The sequence below is a fragment of the Ascidiella aspersa genome, chromosome 8 (assembly GCF_963924565.1).
Source record: "Ascidiella aspersa chromosome 8, kaAscAspe10.2, whole genome shotgun sequence".
Taxonomy (NCBI): Eukaryota; Metazoa; Chordata; class Ascidiacea; order Phlebobranchia; family Ascidiidae; genus Ascidiella; species Ascidiella aspersa.
In genome coordinates, this window is record NC_139454.1 from 22,050,467 (window position 1) to 22,066,550 (window position 16,084).

A 16,084-nucleotide genomic window follows, 5' to 3' on the forward strand; every position below is an offset into this window, starting at 1 on the left:
GCTTAAAATACACATGCATGGAGCAATGGGGATGGGGGATTGAAAAAAACGAGATAACCTTTCCAGGGTGGAATGACAAACCTCGGGAAAGTGACTCAGCTTTGGTGTTTGAACGTTGAAAAATCTTCACAGGATCATAGATAGATATAGGAGGCCACAATACCACTTTCTCACTCGCAAACAATTGTAAGGTAGCAGTTGCAAAATTGTTATTCCGGCATTATTTTGTATTAAATGTACCGATGTTTCGATAACCTATACATATATTTGACCTAATGAAGATTTCCTATATAGGTTAACGAAACGTCGGTACATTTAATAGAAACTATTGTCAGAAGAAGAATTTTACAATTGATACCTTACGATTGTTAGCGAGCAAGGAAATGGAATTGTGACATCCTTAATTTACTTAAATCCTTTAGATTTTAATTTACTTAAATCCTTTGAGTTTTTTACAAGTGTATTAATCTAGCACAGTGGTTCTCAACCTTTTTTCTTTCGTGGCCCATTTTCGTTGCACATAAATTTTGTGGCCCAATAATTTTTTACGAAAGAACAAACTATAAAAAAGGTTTAGAACAAAAAATAGCGGAGCATATAACAAAACAGATTATTATTTATTCAACCGTGCATTAGTGAAATGAAACTGTGGCCCACCTACAAAGCTTCCATGGCCCACCAGTGAGCTGATCTAGCAGCAACAGTATATTAATCGTGAGGTAGATTTAGCTGAAATGTAGGCGAATCTCTCTTTGAAGCATACTTGCACGCACCGCACGACCGAATGTGTTTTACGCCAGAAGACACCATCAAATCAAATTAAGTTTTCAAACGCGGCGTGTCATGCGTTCAAAAAGCGTCGAACTTTCACCGCCGTCCCCGGCGAAAAACGTGACCAATTTGGGGCCGAGGAAGGCTGTAAGGGGAAACCAATTATCCTCGTCGGGGTGCCGCGCGCGAAAGTAACCAAATAAACTCAACGCCGCCGCCCTGGAACGAAATGGCGGTGAGGTAACGCACTGGAGAAGTCATACACATGTTGTACGCGTGTGCACAACCATCATAACCGTGTTAAAGTTTCGTACCACGATGCGAAAACAAACAGTGAGTCCGTGATCACGGTTAGGCCAGTGGTTCTCAAACTGTGTTTCCAGGGCATTCTAGTGTTCCTAAGTTTGTCGCAATACTTATCTTCTGTTAATATTACTCATATAGGCATGTAGGTAAGCACGCGAAGCCTAAATGCACCTATCCTTTGGGAAACTGTTAATATTGTGGTGAATAACGATTGTTAAGTTTTGATGTTGTTGTTTAAGTATGGAAGTGTGCCGCGAACTTTTTTGATTTTTTAGTGCGCGGCAACCTAAGAACGGTTGACTATTTCTCCTTTCTCACCCATACTTTAGATTTCCCTTTCGTTTGGCCACAATATTACAGAATAAAACAAAATTTTTCAAGTTGATTTTTAAACTAGCCATCCGAATACTGTCCTATCATTGGTAGTGGTTAGTAAAGAAGTGAGCAATTGCGAAGTTAAGTCTAGTCCCACAGTCCACTTTTTTATATGACATTCAGGTAACGCGCTTGATCGCTCAACAGAAAGTGCTTTAAAACCGGGCGTAACTGACACAGGTGCAACAGCTTTTCGGATTCTGGGACGGTCGATTATTTAGGCAGACTGGTTAGTTTACATTTGCGCAGGAATTTTTCTTTTCAACCTTCGCAGTTTATGTCGGACGAGAAGAGAAACGCTCTTCTGAGAGGCGTTGATTATAAGAAAACGACGCCTGAAAGTTTGCATTTCACTCGCTATACGTTTTTTTTCCTCTTTCGAAAACAATTTTTTTTCTTTTACCAAATAAAAAAAAAATAAAGAGCAAATTAAGGAGTGAAGCCTTCCTATTGGCTGTATCCTTCCCATTGACGCAAAAGAAGGCCGGGTTAATCTTCAGACCCAGTCTTTCGGACAAGCAACTCCGTTTAAGGATAATTTCTTCGAATTGGCCAAAATGTAGCATGGGGATATATAAAGTGTCAGTATATGTTCAGGCATATTTCTCAGGCGACCAATTTACAATTAAGGTGCTGTCACCGCCACTTGAAGGTAGGGCCAGACTTGAACTGCGCATCAGCAGAAGGGTAACATTTTTACTATTTTGTCTGTGGTGTAAGTAATAGTGTCATAAAGTGTTTCAAATCAAGTCGCGCAGGTGTTATTAACAGTAACGCTGTTGAGGAACCGGTTTCTTTCAAAACGCAGAATACAGCCGGCGTAGATTATAGTCGCCTGCCTTTGTATTGGCCGCAAGTCCCGACAGACAAGTTTAGCAAACTGCGCCAAGCAGCGTGTCGCATATTAACCTAGCGGTGGTCTTGACTGATCAACGCGGGTAGCATTCGGCTATTATCCCCCAGGTAAAACTGTTGTTTTGGCGGGCAGTAAATACTAAATCTACACTTACTATTTATATTGCCGCTTTTTTGCACAAACGTTATAACAAGAAAGTAAAAATGTTCAGCGTCTGCCGATGGGCAGTTTTAACTCAGGCCCTACCTCCAAGAGGCGGCGGCATCAGCTTCTTAAATGGAAATTCGTTTTCTAAAGACTATATCTGAACTTATTATACTGACACTTCGTATGTTCCCGGCCTACTTTTTGGCCAATTTGAGGAAAAATTGCCACTAAACATTCACCCTTAGTCCCTTACTCTCCTGTTTTATTTTGGTTAGTGAAGAAAAAAACTGTATGAAAGAAGACCGTACAAAAAACAGTCTGTGAAACATTCGCAAATCTCCGGTATTGCGGTATAGCAACGTAGCAAAGGAGTGCCGAAAATTCCAGCATTTAGTCGCCTTAGCTGATTCGAAAAAAAAACGCTTTCACGAGGAAAAAACGAAGGTCTCGCGACACGAGCATCATTCGGCGACATCTGTAACGCGAGACCCGAATCCCAGCCTCGGCCAAAAACTCAGGCGAAAATTCGGGAGGCCGCGGCGGCCAGAATGGCCCGCGGGCCCGAGTCCGGGCCTCTGCTAACCGAATTAATTTGACAACAGGTGATGCGGGCAAGATTTGGCGGCGATATGGCACGTTTAGCTCCGATCAAAGGGCGTTAGTGAGGTGTGGGTGGCAGCCGCCTGCTGCTGCACTTTGCTTGTTGAACGATTCAAGCGCCGCCCTTGAATTAGCGATACGAATTTAAGCTTTGGACCATAATGTATAGATTGGAAATATAAAAGGCTGATTTTTATAACAATTTTTTCAATTTTTTTTCTAAATTTTTTATCATGAAACGCACACTTGTGATTTAGTGAAACATTTCATCGTGTGTTGCGCAATTTTTGCTGCATTCCGAATATAAACCTATTTTTGAAAATAAATTATTGGTTTGAAATGTAAAAGGCTGATTCTTTTATTATATTTGTTTTATTTTTTTACTTTTTATCATGAAGCGCGCACAAAGAATTAAACAGTCGGACCAATAATTATATACCATGCGTTGTGCATTTTTTGCTTGAGACTACCACCACGCATTACCATTATTTTGGCCTGCCATTCCAAAACAAAATATCACAAAACAGAAAAATTGGCTCCGGTGTTTCCGCAAAGACGAGAGCGAGAGAGTTTTAGGATGCAGATTACGAACTACAATTAAATTATTAGAAGGTGATTAGGTCGACGTGATTTAGCAATACATTCGGCGTGATAGTTAACGAATGTTTTTTCACTATAGGGTGGACTGAAAAGTCCCTGGAGTATAGCGCGAACAAGATTATAGATTTGTTACGATGATACACGGGTATCAGCAGCGCGATAATGCCTCGTCTATGTGCGTTTTAACTTTCAGTGCGTTGGAAATAACTAGATAGCGGCCTTATAAACCTACAAACAGTGATGTAAAGCAGTGTTTCTTAAACAGGTGAATGGTTCACCTCAGGGTGAATAAAATTTTTGCAGGGGTGAATCAACCAAAACGGGTGAATAAGGGTGAACCGTCAGAAATGTATGATAGCTTAGTAGTAAATCGACAACTGAACTGTTATTTTTTGGTGTTTTTTTTGCCTATTGTAATAGTGAAGTTGCTTTGCACTGAGTGTATAAGCACAAAAATTTGGTGACTGTGTTTTTTGTAGCTTTATATCTCTGGACTCGAAAAATTGTACATTGCAATGGTAAAACTTAGCTTGAGTTGATCTTAACAAAAATCGAAACAACCTAAGTCATATTGTGCTGTTATATATAGACGAGATAGTTTTATCAAATCATGAGACAAGGGTTAACGAAATCTGGATATAGATGCTAGGGGAGAACGAAACTTAAAAAGTTTAAGAAGCACTGATGTAAAGGGTGTAAAACAGCGTGGTGTGTGCACAAAGAGACAGTCACGTCCAAGGCCGTCCCGCCGCTGCCGGCAAAAACCGCACACGCCAATCAGGGCGAGGCGCAGACAGAGAAGCGACGTTCGGTGCCGCGAATCAAGTCTGATTGCAATCAAGGTCCGCAGACGTGGCGTCTAGGCTCCCGGGTCTGGACGCGAATATTTTTGCCAAGGCAATGGCCTGAATCGCGTCCCTAAAGGCGCGTCTGTTTTCCCTCGAGTGTCTTTAAACAGCAACCGCGCTGTTTGCTTGACAAACGTCCCTTTAAAGCAGGGGTTACAACCTGATTCGCTTGAATTTTTAAAGAGTAGGGGTTCCAACCTGTGGGCCATGGCCCTCTATTATTCTAATAACCGGTTACTGTATAAACCTGTTTTTTTTTCAGGATGCAGATTACGAAGTTTTCTTAATTAAAATGAAGTTTCCTAGTTTTTTTTTTAAATGATTGAAAAAAATTGGGGGGCCATTGATTTCTCAAAATTTCCAAAGGGGGCCACGGTGTAAAAAAGGTTGGGAACCCCTGCTTTAAAGTCTCTTTCCAACTGACGATTTCGTTCGAGGAGCACAACTTACCCCGTCGTTATAGTTCATTCGGCCGTGGTCCTGCGGCTCGTTCAGCAGTGTTGCGGTGGCCGTTGCGGTGGCCGTTGCGGCAGCGGCGGCAGCAGCGGCAGCAGCAGCGGCGGCGGCAGCTGCAGGTGGGTGACTCTGCGGAGAAAGCGTTTAAATCAGTGCCTCAAAAACTTGTGTACATTGTGGACGTTTTGATTTAGTGGAAAAACGGTTTTGAGGACAGTTATTTTAGCGGAGTTGAGTAAAGTTAAAGACAGTTATTTTAGCGGCTTGTCCTTTGGGGGTCAGAAACCTACAAGATAAGTGTAAGCGACTTAAGCAGCCGTCGGCTCTCGTCTTAAAGAGTCAGCACCTTTTTACCCGTAACTACACCCCACATTCGCTAAAATCACATCAAAGTACAATTAAAACATAATCACGGAACAATAGTTACGGTGTAAAATTTGAATCAGTTCTCATAGTAGCCACTTGCTATACTTGAGCTGTGGGATGACTTAGTATTTTTTTCATATTAAATGATTATTGTATTATACTAGATGAGGAAGGTTCGCTTCGGCTCATGTAAATTATCAGTCAACATTAACTTAGATAGATAGCACAGACCGCTTGATTTTCGTTTTTCAGGGAGAGTTTCTATACCATATCATATAAGGAATAGAAGCCCCTAGTATTGGATCAGCAAAAATATAAATATTTGGACCACAAGTTGGATGCGTGTTTAGAGAAAAGTCTCTAGGAAGGGCAAAACCACAGGATAAGTAAAAACTAATTACAAACAATCAAAATTCGGGTAAAAAATCCAAAACAAAGTAAAAAAAGATTAACTGCACGTGCAAAGAAGCTTATGCTCTTTTGCTGTTTTCTCACAATTTTAACTGCATTGTTTCGTTTTTCCCGAGTGTTTTCCAACACGAAAAACCAAAAACCTCACCTGTTCGTTGCCCATGTGGTGATTGGGGCCACCCGGGAAGCGCGCCGACCCCATGCCCCTGTTGGGGTACATGCCATGGGAGGGGCCGTGGTAATTCCCCGCGCCCCCCTTTTGGTACATCCCCTGGTATCCGTGCCCGAAGTTGCCGTTCATTTGATCCGGACCTCCAGCGCCCAGCTGCTGCTGTTGGGAGAAGGATGTGGAGCAGGAACGACTGTTGACCGGCACCGGGGGAGTCTGGGTGGTCGACACCCCCCAAACGGTGGTGATCACCGACAGCGAGGGGTGCTGATTGGGCGCCGGCCCCGGCGGTCCGCCCTGGCTCCAGCCGCTAGAATTGAAACACGAGTTGGTTCAGTTGGAAAGATGGCTGCCGGCGTTTTTTTGTATGTTTATTAAAACGTTGCCGTCTCAAGGTTTTCTTCGAAGGTATTATAACCAATTACAATTTGCACACAATGTGTTTGAATACAATTTGTTTGGAACCCCGAGAGATTTGTAGTTCTTTCGTATAGTGGACTTACCCAAAATTCTTGGCTTTCCCAAAGTTTTCGGAACCTCAAATTTATTATATCCCCTACACTTACAGGGATTCAAGCCTTTAAGTTATGTTGTATAAGGTAAAAAAGCATTGTTAGACGCAAAATCTACAGGCTCGGCATTTCGTGAAAAAGTGAAGAATAAAATTGGATGGCAACCCAGAAGCAGTTATTTCGTAGTGGCTAAACTCACCGGTTGCCCATGTGCGACTGGTTGTAGTGGCCCTTTGGTTCCATCATGCCCCCTGGAACCGGGAGCGGCATTGACGCCACTCCACCCGGTTTGATGACGTCACGTTGATTGTGGTGCTGAAGTGTGGCAATCTTTTGCACGCTGTGGAGCCACATGGCTAGCATGGCTGTAAAAAAGAGAATAATTACGATATTGTTTGGATTTTATTTAGCAGCTTCTTCTTCACTTAATTTACGGATATGTAACAAGGATATGCAATAATGGGTAATAGTTTTTTATTTAAAAAAGGGAGCAATTCTCGTCGTCCTTATTAAAGAATGGCTGTGAAAAATGGAGTTAAAATACTGTTTAGAATTTTTACCGATATCTAACAAGGACATGTGAATAATGGGTAACTGTTTTCACGTACTCAAAATGATAAAGTTAACGGTTTTGAAAAGTGGTCTGCCTAGTGGCTAACTTGAAGAAAATTTGGGGAGGAAAATTGTTCCAGAAAGGAATTAAGGAGGAAAAATGGATGAAAAAACAAGGTTATAATATCACTTCTGCGCAATAAAAATCTCACTGAACTGTAATGACAAATGGTATTATAAAGAGCCTGTTAGGCCCATAATCGTGTAGTTTCTTCACAATTACAGCTATTTATCTAGTCTAGAGGCTCTGCGTTCTGTTGCCTGTGACCAGCAAACTTTGTCGCCTGTTTTACTGAAGGTTTGTTTTTCTGTCAGCAAGAAACATCAAAGCAACAATTCAAAACAATATTGAATACTGCGAGACTTTTTCTAGGGAGAAATTTAGAGTGTTTGGGTTTGTTAGGGTGGAATTGAAAACAAAATGGTTTAGTTGGTACGTTTGACTATGATAAGGTGCTATCGACGATCAATCGCACAAAATTAGCTTCCCCCTACCAACTATTCAAAATATGAAACGACATGTAAATGCAAACTGCGTTCTATCCTTGTGTTAGTTTATTATTGATAGATTACACATAGTCACTTGACCAGGCTGCGGAAGCTAGTGGAAAGTCACAGCAAACAATTTATTTGGTGTATACGTGAAAACACGGTTTTAATGGGCGTTACAAACCGGTTGGCCACCTTTCTCCTACATTCACTTTTCGAGTCGGGTTTTAAACGTGCACTGGCCAAACAAATTGAGCAATTAACGCCGAGCAAATCGTGTCTGGATACACGTTACACTTGAAACCCGTTCAAGAACCAATCTCAAAACGAATGTTTTGACAAACAACTTTTGGCGAAAAAAATGCGACGTCATCAAACAACAACTCTGTTTAATTCAAGATCAATATATTTACGGTTGATTTTAAATGGGTTCAAGTTAAAAGAACTGAGCAACTTTAAAGGCAGTTCTTATGGTTACGTGTACATCGATGTATTTTATAACAACGCAAAAATGACTTTCGTTTTATTTTTTTAAATCTAATCAGAAGATTGTTGCACTGAATATGTGAATAATAGAAATCACCTTGACCCCAAAGATTAAATAAAACGAAGTAAAATAATTAAAATTTGCTATTTAAAAGCTTTAATATTTTAGTTATTTTACTTCGTTTTATTTAATCTTTAATGTTTCTGACTCTTTCTTATACTGTTGCGTTTGGTTTTATTCAGATATACTGACGATGCCTTAGTTGGCGAAATATATATATATATCTTTTAAGATCTGGTTAATGTTTCTGACCTGAATTGCTAGCTTTCCAAGATTATTTTGCAGTAATCAGAAGATTATTGACTTTTTTATCGAAATCGTAATCCTTTTTGTGGAGTAACATAAACCCTTTTCACTCAAGCCGAAAAAAATACTTGCATTTTTACTAAAATCAGTCATATACCATAAAGAGTGAAACAATATCTAAAACACTAACTGACCCCTTTTGGCTTCCCTAGTATTTCGGTGAATTTTTAAAATCACACTTCAGGTGAATTTATCAGGAAAGAAACGCTGTCACCAGTGGTAACTCTAAGCGCTATTGTTTCTTGTCAGGTTCACCCCGATTAGATGCTTTGTTAGTTTTAACTTTTATATATATATTCCAATTGCGACGTGAAATCCACTACAGTTAAGTCTATTTTAACAATCACAGAGTTCTTTTCGGGTATGGACGACATCCATCGGACGTAAATACGGCCAATCTGTTGAACGCTTAAGCTTTAATCCACGTGTAGTGGTGATCCAAACATGGTCCGCAGTTTGATTTGGTTGGGTGACCGACTGCAGAAATTAGATAGGTTAGATTTATTTAGATCAGCGCTGTTCCCGAACTGGGGTCCGTACCGCAGTTTCAGAGTTTCCTCAATGAGAACTAGTCTTTAAGTTTGTGCACATTATGCTTTAGCCAATGTATCTCATTATTCTTAGTCTTTAGTTATACTTTATTATTCAATAATAAAGCATCTATTATGCTGTACTACCTGCTATCAGCGAATCTTTTAAATTAGTTAGAAAGTTGTTACATTAGAAAATAGTGATTGAACAAGTGTAATTACAAGAAACATGGGTTAACTGACGCTTGAATTTTTATAGGTTGGCGAAATATTAAAACAATTGCAAAGGGTCCACTGGGCAAATTTTTTAGAAAATATTTGGAACCGCTGGTTTAGATAGAAGTATCTCCCAAAGCTGTGCGAGTATAGCAACAATGGAGGTGATTGGACACAAGACACGAGCCGGGTCCGTGTTGACACGCAGTTTGTTTAGATTAGCGAGCGGGCGCCGCGAAACGACGGTAGCAGCATAAAAGTTTATTGCAAATGCCCGGGGACAAGAACCGTTGCAACGGCGACGCCCGAAAGAATGCCGCGACGGCTTCGACGCTACGTAATTCCGTTTATTTTGGCAAGAAATATACAGCCGCCGAAGGTACTGCCATTTTTTGGTAAAACGAATTAAAAACACAGCAGTTTTACGACAGCAGTTTACACTCTTCGGTTGTGGGAATTGTTCAAATTGTAAAGTTCCGCATAAACTGATAACAAATTTAGACCTAATCAAATGCCTGTCAGGGGTGCAAAGCGTGATGACGACGGTTCTGTTTACCGTTGTATTGTCAATATTGTTTGTAACGTGGAATGAGAATCAAACCCAACATTCTTCACCTGCACGTTTTTTTCTTCTAATTTTCTTGGACAAAAGGCGCCAAAGGAAAACATATTGGTAATTAAGGGCACGAATACCAGTTTTAACACCTGCGCGTATGTTGCTGTAGTAAGTTCAATTGAAGACGACAAACCGCTGTTGCGTCAGACAGTTAATTCAGCGGCTTGCAAAATCTGGAAAGTGCTAGACAAAAACAAACTGGTTGAACGTCCACGGACCGAGGTCGGGGTTCAGTTAGGTTCAAACGACGTCTGCCAGCCGTTGAACCAACAATGAAGATGGTCGAAAACCTGGCAGTTATGTTACACATAGGGATTTCCTATACTTGACATTTGAATCCGATACCGATACTCGATATTTCGGACGACTCGGATAGCAAATGATGTCAGTACTATGCTTAAACAAGCAAAATATATGAAATTAAAATGTTCAAAAGAAGTTTTGCCAGGTTAATATAAAAAAGGTCGATTTAGCGTTTGGCAGCTTGGTTTCTTTCAGCTGTCAACCTACAATTTTTTGCTAAATGTAACTTTCAAGGCAGAAATCACTGCATTGAACCATTATTCATGTTCGAAATATTATTTAAGTATCGGGTCGGTGCCGATACCATGATAGTATCGGACGAGAACCGATACTATCACTTGGTATACGGCGTTTGTCCGATCCGATATTATCGGAAACCCCTAGTTACACGCGAACAAAAAGGCCAATTAACCGCTAGGAATTGCAAGCCAATTTGCCGGCCTCAACTGCACTTGTGTGCTCTTATGCATAAGCAGCCCAGGTAAAAAACTGACAGAACAGGAGTTAATTACAAGGCGGCAATATGGGGCAGTCTTAAAAGGCAACACGAAAACTTTGGGTATATACAGCGACGTGTTTCGACCCTCCAAGTTGCGATAGGGCTTATGCAAATATACAAGCAAGCCGCTCGACAACTTCAAATGGCAGCAATCCAGCAGAAGCATGCGGCAGTGGCGAGCCTCGGAGCTAAACGTGCGGTCGATTTTATCAGATCAAGCATTCCTGGTCGTGCAGAGGGGCGACGGTACTGTACTGTGTAAGCAAACACGGTGTAAGACAAGTTTTCTCCCTGTTTCTGACTGAACAGCGGTCACGGGCCGAGGCCTTGAACCCCATTAAAGGAAGCTTGTGGTTCGCCGCTACCGAAATCGCTTAGAAGCGGTGGGCCGAGAAGCAGAAACTTAGTGTATAGAACTTTTTTTTTCACACCGTTTAAATTCTGTAAAGGCGTGACCAGCAATGGATTAATGAATAAGTAAAAATGACTAGTAGAAGTGTGTGTTCAACTTAAGATTCACAAAAAAAAAATATTGCGCGTAAAACCAAAAATATGCGCGTAAAATATATCATTATATCATATTATGTAAAATATATCATATTATGTACTTATTTCATATTATGTACGTTTTGAATGTCAAATTACCCCAATTTTGCGGTTACAGCGGTTTCTCACAGGAAAAAAATAACTTTACCGAACGTAAACATCTAATATATTCGATGTCATTTGAATGTTTTGACTTGGAATGTTTCGAGGATCCTATTTGACGTCAAAAAAAAACTGTAGTGTTTCTAAAAAGCTTACACGGAAACTTGTTTTCTTACGAATATTCTCTTTCGATGTCGATAGTTGATGAAAAAAGTACGCTAATCTATTTGATGACACTTCTATTTATGTTCGAAATGCGTGCACCGTTATGCACTTTACCTGGTTACACGCCATGTTAGCAGCTGTCGTCTACGGACAGTAATTAGCCGCGTTGTTTATCATACATTTAACGACTAAAGCATTGGAAAGCAAACAATAATATTCAGGAAATCGTTACGATCAGTGATAAAAACACATCAGCTAAATCAGTGCTTTAAACCCGTGGTTAATTACTCGCAAAGGGGTGATTTGGCAATTACTAGGTGGTCAGTTTAATAAGTACAAAAAAAAATTTTTGAACGCATTTTATTCTTTATCTTCACTTGAATTCAATACATCAGTCATCTCTGCTCAATTTTTGATTAATTAATTGCCGGCCAAACTTTTACAGAATATTTAAACGGGGTTAAGTAAAATTCATCAAACTCTACTCAGGGGTAACGACTGAGTTAACAACAAGTCATATTTAAAACGCTGATCGAAAACGCAATAACTTAAAAATGTGTTTGTATAGTTTCAACCCTTGAACGACCTGCCCAAATTTTTTACAGGCATAAATTTAGGGGGGGGGGGGGGCAATATCGCACTATTTCTAGACGAGGGCCGGGCAGCAAAAAATGGCGACATTATCGCCTTATCCTTTAACGCTTCTCGACAGGCGCGCAAAAGATGGAACAGAATAGGCCACACGGCAGGTTCGCGAGCAAGCGAATCCAATCGATTAATTGACGCTAAATTATTTACGAGCCTGCTTGCGGCTCCGGGCGCTATGATTAATGCCGGCGTCGTTTCGTTTCTTGGGGAAAAGGGTGTGTGTGGGGGGGGGGGGGGGGTATTTCTTTCGGCCACACGCGCTAGTTTAGGCGAAGGTGTCTGTCGACTTTTGAGGAAAACAAAATAAAGAAAACACGGAAAAAGGGCTGTTGAAGAACTAAGGCAGCCGACAATCTTTTCTGAGTTTTTTTTGGTTCTTTGCTTGCTTGCGTTTCATATAGAATTGCCTCCACTAGGAATGTCAGATATTAGTTGCTTACGAAATGTGACGTCGCGGGACTTGCGATAAGTAACACGCGGGATGCTAAAATAGTTTCACACAGAATCGAGGAATTTTAGCCAAAGCTCGAAAAACTTTGATTTCTGTTGGCTTTTGGCGCATAAACATGTTTTTTACTGTGTCTTGCGCGTGTAAACATTTTGAAAACTGCATATTTGATACAGTTGGAGTCCAATAGATTGTTATGTGATTGATCCCGGTACCTGGTCACCTTCAAGTGGGTTGGATGCAAAATATTAAGCCAAACTCGTTCAACTTGCGCGTTTATTTCTTTAAATCTGCAAAAAAAATGAATTTTTTTGAAGAATAAAGAGGCAAATATGATGAGCAAACGTTCCAGCAGACCAGGAGTTCTTAAACTGGGGTCCATTAACCCCTACGTAAGCTGGTCTTTGGGATCATGAAGGCCCAATTGAAATCTTAGGGTATAATTTGAAAGATGTTTTTTTTTCAAAAGAAAGGAGCTTGGTTAAAATAGGCGACTGGCGCCTTCTCTTAAAAAAACGCTCAAACTCCTTCGCTGCTACTTTTGCTACAGTTTGTCTCATGCATCAAGTAATTACTGACAAGCGCACGAGCGCTTTCCAGTTGTCGCAATGACGCGGCGGAAGCAGTGACGTCACACAAGTGGGTGATTAACAAACCGATGGTGGACGGCAAAGCAAACGGACGGTCACGAGATAATTAAATGTTTAAGAATAAATTTCGATCAGGCCACTCTAATTCGGACACATATTGACCACTTGGAATAAATCTCGAATGCAATTTGCGTGCAGAAACTGTATTTTAAACTTTGAGATTATCCTGTGTTATTTTAAACTTTGAGATTATCCACATCTAAACTTTGAGATTATCAACGCTTAAACAATATAGAAAAATTGCATCGTTTACCTTATTTTGCTACAAAATAGCATCAAGGATGTAAATTTTGCATTTAAATATTAGGGAATGCTTACACGAATATGTACATTTTTGTTGGTTGTTAGTAACACTAAAATTACCTTATTATCTGCGAAAATGTTCAAAATCGTTGAGTTCAATTTCCCGTTGATTAAAAAAAATGCAATTAGTTCCTAATATTGCGAGGATAAAGCACTTCGTTAAGGGTTATATTTTATCATTTATTCGCCAAGGATATTTGACCTTCCGTCGCCACGCGATCGCCCAGCAACATCGTTCGATATTATCACTGATCGTGGTCGAACTACGTCATAGCTACGTCACAAGATTACGCTTTGAGCGCGCAGCGATAAGATTGGGCGCCTGCCCGGGAGCGCGTGCCTGGCTCCACGCAATAACTTGGTGTCTTGTTGATGTGTGTTGTGTGCCGTTGTGTGTTTGATGGAACGAGGTATTACGTCACAGTTTTTATGCGATAAGACGCCTTTTTCTTTACATTTACTTGTACATTCTTTAGAACGGGGTCCACTGTTGGTTTTCTTTTGTTGTTTGTGCAGTATTATATATATTTTTTTCGCCTATAGTTGCAATTGTATTGCCCCAAGAAGATTGCCCGAAAAGGTAAACGAAACGTTGGCACTGTAATGAAGTTTTGCCGGAAGAGCAATTTTCCAATTAAAACAATGCCTGGCAGCAGCAGCATATTAATTTGTACGTGAAATTGCGCCATTTTTCGTCTTTCATTTCCAGCTTCGCTTGTATAGCCTTTTCACACACCCGTGTACGTTTAAACAAAAGGCTACATGCCATTCGCTTAGAATGTGCTAACACAAGAAAATATCGCAAAATGGAACAGATAGCCATGAATCCTATTCTAAGTCGGAAGAAAACCGGGCATCGAAAAAACTCTTTGCTGGTTTTGCGGGCTACATCGTCAAAATACAAGACGCTGTGATAAAAATAGGGAGTGTTTGAGCTTGCAATACACAAGCTGGCGATCCAATTAGTGCAAGTACTGTACAAAAAAAGGTAAAACGCTTCGACGCCTTCTGCAAGTCCTGCACATCAAACCTGGTGGTGTGTTGTACCAAATAAAACATATTTTAGTATAATTACATGTCTCAAGTAATTTTCTGAATCACTATAACAACAGCGACACCAAACCATGATCTTGATGTCTTTTTGTGATCATAGGCCAATGGCCTATTGCACCCAACCCCTGAGGGCCGCGCACCTGTGGTCGCATGTCCGTGCCACACATTTGGCCCAAAAATATAGATCAACACCATACTTGAAATGTTCTACTTGGCCACGCAAAAGTACATGTTTGCGAATGGTCGACTGTTAATTAAGAAAAGCGGACTTGCAATAAAAAAACTGGCTAAAAAAAGGTCGCCGTTAACAAGCGCAATGAAGCTATTCGTAGACGTGACGTTCAGCGCATGCGCAGTGCAGGCCGCAGTCAAGTCGTTGGTATTTGCAATATGCATTATTAAGAAGGCTCGTGCCGTCCGAGTTGAATCATATTCCGCTGGGGGCACGCCGTGACATTGCATAAGGAGGGAAAAGCTGACGACAAGGGCTTATTTGTAAACAATACGTGCGCACATCTGCAAGCCAGACGAAGCTGTATAACGGCTTGGAGATTTATTGTCGAGTGTGTCAATCTTTTAGGCTTAATGTTAAAAGCGGGCCTCGGTTCGTTGAACGGACGACAGAAAAACGTCCTGGCCACTTAAAGGACGCCAATTTAAATGTAAAATAGTTCGGAAATACTTGTCATAGTTAAGGGGCGGGTTTGAAGTTTACAAACTTTGTTTACATATTTACGACAATATTGTTTACACTTTGTTTTTTTTTTCTCGAGTGCTATTTTTGCTGTGATTTGGACGCCACCCTGCTGGGTTTGCAAATGATAGCTTGGGTGCTGAAATAAATTCAACCAAGTATACACTTTAAAATTTAGTGGCTGGATGTTATTTCATTGAATAAACCGGCTTTAAATCTCAATGTAAATTCGCCAGGACCTGGCGTTCACTAGTGCAATTTGAAATCGGCGAAACTAACTATTTTCTGCTAAAAATCAAGAAGCAAAAAGCAAACTAAAGGCGCGTCAAAACAAAACTTGAATCGCGGGCGCTTTCTCCCAGGTACACTATGTTGATATAGGCTGCTATGGCGCCCCGCGAGCATGTCGTTGGGTTGCAAGTCGCCTTTGATCTTCGAGGTATCGGCTACCGCAATCGGAAAATGACTTCGCGACCAACCTTAATTTCCCTTGCTCGATAAACCGAATGCTATACAACTGGAACAACCGCAAGGGATGACACCTGATTTTTTTCGTATGCCGCCTGTAAAAATCGCCGCATCGCCTTTTTTTGCAATTTAAGTGAAGCAGGCATTCTCCTGGCAAGTTATTACAACGCGTGGTTCGCGTGCAACGTTAAACGTGGCAAGAATGTCAAAGCCCATGCAGGAGTAGGTATCATTTTGAACTTGTATGGGTTTTTTTAATTACTTTTTATTTACTTTTAATATTCTCTATACTTTTATATGGGCCTTGAAATTTTTAATAAGTCTTACTACAACCTCTACCTTTTGATGCTCAGTTAGATATCCTTGTGTTAGATGTTGCACTGAATATGTGAACTATAGAAATCACCTTGACCCTTGCAAGATAAATGTCGACCTTAATTCCTGATCAGTAACAGTTCAAAATACTCTAGCA

General features: G+C 40.6%; 1 protein-coding gene across 2 annotated transcripts in view; it reads right to left on the reverse strand.

The window, feature by feature from the left end:
• LOC146136874 (zinc finger MIZ domain-containing protein 1-like) overlaps positions 1-16,084 on the reverse strand; it is a 57,360-nt gene that overhangs the window by 20,099 nt on the left and 21,177 nt on the right. For both annotated transcript variants that reach the window (XM_083395523.1, XM_083395524.1), the window contains exons 4-6: positions 6,617-6,782; positions 5,885-6,215; positions 4,954-5,088 (exon numbers count right to left, since the gene is read on the reverse strand). In XM_083395523.1, coding sequence (XP_083251649.1) covers positions 4,954-5,088; positions 5,885-6,215; positions 6,617-6,782 — 632 coding nt within the window. The remainder of the gene's footprint in view (positions 1-4,953; positions 5,089-5,884; positions 6,216-6,616; positions 6,783-16,084) is intronic.